Source organism: Corylus avellana, chromosome ca11 (assembly GCF_901000735.1).
Source record: "Corylus avellana chromosome ca11, CavTom2PMs-1.0".
Classification (NCBI taxonomy): Eukaryota; Viridiplantae; Streptophyta; class Magnoliopsida; order Fagales; family Betulaceae; genus Corylus; species Corylus avellana.
This window is the reverse complement of record NC_081551.1, coordinates 21,538,023-21,544,132: the sequence shown is the minus strand read 5'-3', so window position 1 is coordinate 21,544,132 and position 6,110 is coordinate 21,538,023. Positions and strand designations below refer to the sequence as shown.

The 6,110-nt window shown below is 33.9% G+C and overlaps 1 protein-coding gene across 2 annotated transcripts; it reads left to right on the top strand.

Annotated features, from left to right (window-relative positions):
- The first annotated feature begins 2,871 nt into the window (after window positions 1–2,871).
- Window positions 2,872–4,861, top strand: LOC132166050 (protein ELF4-LIKE 4-like). Of its 2 annotated transcripts, none has more exons than XM_059576798.1 (2): window positions 2,872–3,080; window positions 4,198–4,861. In XM_059576798.1, exon 2 carries the CDS (start codon window positions 4,237–4,239, stop codon window positions 4,579–4,581), a length of 345 nt encoding a protein of 114 aa, XP_059432781.1. In that variant the 5' UTR covers window positions 2,872–3,080; window positions 4,198–4,236; the 3' UTR covers window positions 4,582–4,861. The 2 variants fall into 2 exon arrangements, with proteins under 2 accessions (XP_059432781.1, XP_059432782.1); XM_059576799.1 differs by lacking the exon at window positions 2,872–3,080 and adding an exon at window positions 3,463–4,053.
- Window positions 4,862–6,110: the final 1,249 nt, after the last annotated feature.

Below are 6,110 nucleotides of genomic sequence, written 5' to 3'. Positions count from 1 at the left end.
ATATATTAAAAATGTGTAAAAATTACATTTTTTTTAAATTAGATATTAGTTTAATAGACATAGAGATGACTTTGATTTATGTTGTTAAAATCTCAAGCTATGTTTGTTAATTTTATTTCAAACACAAAATAGTTTTAAGAACATGAAAACAATTATTTACTATTCATATTACATTTTGAAATGGACCTGTTGAGGAGGTTGACCCATCAACAACAAAAATCAACAAAACTAGTCAATCATTCATTTCGTCCAAAATTAATTGTTATATATATATATATATATTTTTTAAAATCACCTTAATGTCGTACTAGGTTATAAGATTAAAGTATGAAAGTGGTTATAAAGATTACACATGAGCAGAAGAACCGTAGGTACCATCAGGAGCCAAAAACATCATCAGCGTTGGACAGCGTGTCCCCCCCCTACACACTGGGTTTCTGTTCAATGTGTATTTTCACTGCACTGAGGGGCGTGATAGGGAGTGGGCCCGACTCTGGGGGGAGAAAAGAGAATCGCAGCAGAGAGGCTCGGGAATCTGGATAGGCTCGGACCCGAAGCTGTAGATCTCCCGAGCCTCTCTTGGCACGTGGTGCTACGTGATTGGCTGGAAACAGCTGTTCGGTAGATTTGATAATAATTTTAACCATTCTCGGCCAAAACGAAGATCCGCGGGCGGACTTGGGGCAGGCCGAAACCAATGTAACATTTATTTTAGGCCTCGTTACACGTCAGCATTTGTGGTGACATAGGTAAAGGACACCCTAAAAAAAAAAAAAAAAGGTATTTTCCCACGATTCGTCCTCTATCTCCTTGGAAGGTGACTTTCAATGTTATTTTTGTGTAGTGGGACAAGGTTTGTATATAATATATTTTGATTGAGTTGGAGCGTGATTTGTTTCCTGCATATCACATAGAGTCATGTTTTACTCTACACTTTCATTTTATATTTATCTTAACATGTTAATGTGACAGGATTTAATAGTTATTGATTTTTTTTTATAAAAAAATATTCAATATTTATTTCTATTTCACAATCATCCTACAATGTTAATATAACAGTCTCAACTATATATATATATATATATATATATATATATATATCTCAATGATTGATCAAATACTTGATTGTAATTGTCACGTCAACATTGTATAATAATTGTGAGATAAAAATGTAGTTTAAACTTTTTTTTTTTTTTTAACAAATGATCATCGAATAACTACTACACCCTATTACATGAGCATATAGAAGGATAAAAGTGATATAAAGTTGTATAGCATTTCTTAATCACATATATATATTATGAAGAAATATTATAAATCATATTTTTATCTTACTTTACTACAAATCAGTCATTACATTAACCATTGTTAATTTTTATTTTTATTTTAAATCAATGACTAATTGCAATGTCATATTAACAAAGTGTGATTAAGGTGGGATGTATAACATTATTATACATTATGCATTTGGTTTTGATTTGTGTTATGTACTTATACATGCAAATTCAGGGTTGTTACGCGTCTTCATTATTGACGTGACACTCTTAACTTATTTGATCTGCAAGTCTTGCTAGGTGTTTTTAGTGAACCTAATAAATATGTGGTGTGCGCATTTAAACATAGTCTTATGTAGTATTTATTTGAAACACATACTATAGCTAGTTAGATTAAATTACAAAATACGTTTTAAGCAATTAAATTAGACTGTATGAATCGAACAAGAGATTTTTGTACCCTATGTTTGGAGATTTGGTTTAAATTAATGGTGAATTAGTGTCGAGAAAAGGAGTTTGCTTGACTTTGAATTGATTAGATTTATATCCAATTTTAATAAAATAATGTATAATAGACATCCAATGAATAAAACTTTAGTGGATTGATTATGTTGCTATCTCTTTAAAGTAGAATATAAATTAAGAATCAATCCATTTTTTTTTTTTGTTGGCATTATACTTGGGCATCCAATAGGATGTGAATCTTCAAAGTTAGCTATCATTAATTTGGTCCATATGAATTTGGAAAGAGAGATGAACTATTCATAAAATCTATTTTTATTATGATTTCTCAAACACTCCTTTATACTATCATGACAAGAAGCTCTCTAACAAAGACAAAATCAGGATTATGATCCATTACATGAATGAAGGGTCAAATGTAATTTCGATAGATTCTCATAAGAATTAATAATTCAAGTTTTATAAGTACTGAATTAACAGCAGATTCTCACTCATTTAATCTTTTGAATTATGCAAAAAACGACTCAATTTCAATGCAATTAAAAAACCCAAACTAGGTAAAAAAAAAAAAAAGAGGATAAATATAAAGACAATATAATCCTCTTAATTTCAAGCGAAATGGGGATAAACTGTTTAGGGGTATACATGAAAAATATGGTTGGTTGGAATCAAATTATTCAATGATCCCTTCGTTTCACCTACCGATGGAAAATAAAAGTGTTATTGTAAATTGGAAACATTACAGAATCAAATTATGGATCATTATTGTACAACAAGTCTTTTCAACAATTTTGACAATAATATCAAGTCGTACCGAGAAAAGAGAAGGAAAAAACATGGAAAATTCTTGTGGACGAAGAGGTGAAGAAACCTTTTAACATACTCACCTTGTTAGGAAATCCCGGGAAGTGGGTCCTTGTCATGATGGCAACTACATCATACATCAAATGCCACGTGCCCATAAATCAAATTAGCTTGAGAAGACAAGGACTTGGATCTGAGCAAAAGACACAAGCAGTCCCCCACAGAATCAATCAAAAAAAAAAAAAAATCATTAATAATTACGAAATAACAGGTGGATATGGATTATAGAATAGAGCTAAAAAAATATTTAGACACACAGGGGGGTCCGAGCGTGACTGTCAAATCTACATATTCTCTCTCTCTCTCTCTCTCTCTCTGAAAGACTGGAAACTTTCTCTCTCTCTCTCTCAGAATTCAGAGGGCTTTTGTTCCGGAGATTCGGATTGAATCGGCGATCTTTCCCACTGCTCCTCGGGAATCCCTCGTCTCCCTCTTTCAATCTGTGTCTTCCCCCAGAATATAATGTTCCAGATTTTCAAGGTACGAAATATTAATATAAATAAACATTTGTTAGGAAACATGTTGGAATAAAAAAAACCCAGAAAATATCTGTCTTCTTTCTTTGTTCTTTTCCACTTTCTTTGTTTTCATTCGTAGTTCTTTTGATGGGTTCGTTAATTTTCATTTGCTAAAGCAATGGATTTCAGGAATAAGTGAAGAAGATATTTATGAATCTTATACGTATTATATTGAGTATGGTTTTCTTTAATTTTTTTTTTTTTTTGTAAGATCTTTCGTAGTGCTAGTGGGTGTGGGATTTCTTTTTGGTAATGTTTATGGGCATTATGTTATAAGTTTCTGTTTTTATTTTTGTCTGAGTAATTGTTTTTTCTACTTCAGGAATTTATGCTTCTGTACCTGCAAGTTTTCTTGTACGGTTTGAACGTATGAATTCCCAATTTGGTCCTTGTTTTCTGGTATTCCTGAATTTCAGGTAATACCCATTTCGATTATTAAATGGGTTTTCACTTTAATTTTGTTTTCAACATTTTGGACCTTCTTTTTAAGTTTTGTTTTATCTTATTTTCCCTGGGTTTTTATTTTTATTTTTTGTATTTTTGCTTGTAAAGATCAATAATGCTGTCTGTGCAGTAGTACCCCCTCATGGCCTCATCTTCTCCGCATCATTGACTGGAATTTTTTTTGGGTCTTAGAGATTCTTTTTTGGGACTCTGAGCTTTAGGTGGGTATTTTCTGTGTACATTAAAAAAGGTTCCCTTTTATGGAAATGGGATCTGCTTTTCCACATCTCATCATAAATAATAACAATACTAATAATAATAATTCATGTTGGTTATCTGATCCCCTTGTAAAAAGAAGCACCCATGGAGGTCATGATTTCTACCACAGACCTTGTCTTATGTGCACAAATGCCTTAAAAAAATGCCAAACCTTCTCATGTTTTGTCTGGGGTTTTGGTTTGTGTAGCTGTGTAAGCTATAAGCATGTACAGGTAAGAAGATATGATTATGGGTATTAATAGAAATGGATTTTTTATATAATTTAATAAAGACTGTATCAGCTTTTGTTCCTTCTATCCTCGTCCCCCTCCTCATCTTCTTCTTCTTCTTCTTCTTCTTTCTGTTGGTTGATGCAGGACTGGTTTTGATTCGACAGAATTCTGGCTCTCAAAAGAATGGAGGGTGACACATTTTCAGGACTTGGTAATGGCACCCAGATTGATGGCAAGGTCTTGCAGACATTTCAGAAAAGCTTCTCTCAAGTCCAGAATATCTTGGATCAGAACAGGCTCCTCATCAACGAGATAAACCAGAATCATGAGTCCAAGATCCCTGACAACCTCAGCAGGAATGTGGGTCTGATTAGGGAGCTCAACAACAATATCAGGAGGGTGGTTGACCTCTATGCAGACCTTTCCAGTTCCTTTACCAAATCCGTGGAAGCTTCCTCCGAGGGGGATTCTAGTGGTGCTTTGAAATCAGATGGCAAAGCTGGCCACAAACGAAATAGGCCTGCATAGAAAATTTGAGTGTGGGAAACACAAGAATTTCACAATTCGTGTTGAGGTGGTAGAGCATGATTAGATTTTGTAACTCTCTTGTATCAGTGAACTGTCTAGTTCTTCTTCACTTACATTTCGTAGAGAAATAATGAATTTTCCAGAAGTTCTACTTGGCCTCGATGTAACTCAGTGTAACTGTGGATCTAATTTAAAAGTACCGAGCTTGTATGTGCCATCTATTTTCTTCTTCTGGTCCTGTTCTTGACAATGGGTAATAAAGCTTCTTCTTCTTCTTTTTTTTTTATTTTTTTATTTTTTTGGAACTTTTTCTTTATTCTCCCCCCAACCCCCATTCATTTTTCTAACTCAGGGATTTAACACACAGCTGATCTGTTATTTATATACATGTACAGTTTGTTGATTTCCTTTTCAAAGATATTTAAGAGCTTTTAGCTTCCATTAACTTTTTCTGTTTGTCGAAAAGGCTGAAATCTAATATGGGGCTTTTCAAATTTGCCATATTATCTCTTTTCCCTGTATTATCATCATCTACTTTTGATAAAGACTCATTTATTATGCCCTTTTGGACCTCCCCACACCCCCCCACACACAAGGCTGTTTCTTTTAGACCTTAGCTGAGGACTGAAGTGAAGAGGTTTCAGACACTGTTTTCAGCAATCTACCCACTTGGCAAAGGTCCTTTCTTTTTTTCCCTTTCTCTTTGCCAAGAAGCTACTGTTCATGATTTTCTGTTCAAATGTATGTGGAGAAGTGAACAAGAATACATCTCTGTGAAGATGCTCTGAAAGAATTGAAAAAAAGCAGCTTTAGATAATCTTTTTAGTTCCAAGTCACACAGCACCACAAGAACAGAATCTCAGATAAGAGATGATGAGCTTTTGACCATTATTTTATCTCTCTTGTAACCAATGACAATCTCTCTGATGGTATTGGTAGGGAAATAAAGTATTCTACAGGTGGTTTAAAACAAAGCACTACAGTTCTTGGAGACAGACAGATATGTATAAACAGTGACCCCCAACAACATGACAAGGGACCCAAAGGTTCTTTTTGGAGATGGAACTGAGCTTCTCCATGCTTATCCCTTCCTCTACATAGGTTCTTTCTCTTTTACTTTACAATTTTTTTTTCCCCCTTTTGATTCTCATTATGCAATAAATATCCTTTATGACTTCCTTCAAGTTGATGATTCCCCCGGCGTCTCTCTCTTTCTCTGATTGAGTACATGTCTTTTTTGGTGGACCCAGCTTTTGGAAACCTAATTTCCTGATCTTTGGAGAAAGGCCCACATGATTGATTGCTTCAAATGGCTCGTTTCTCGTTTAGATTTTGAAATATGAGTACACTCTACCACCCATTTCTTCGTCCGCGACTAACAATGCCCATCAGCTTTTTAATCCGTCGTTGTTAATACAATGAAATGTCCCAGCCCTAAAGCAAACGCTTCAAATTTAAGACTTCTATTATGATATTATGATAAATCACCATACATATCGTTTGAAAAAAATAATAATAATTTAATGTTT

Bases quoted from the DNA above. Each gene is read 5' to 3' on its own strand.
- LOC132166050 (XM_059576798.1), top strand. From the start codon at position 4,237: ATGGAGGGTGACACATTTTCAGGACTTGGTAATGGCACCCAGATTGAT.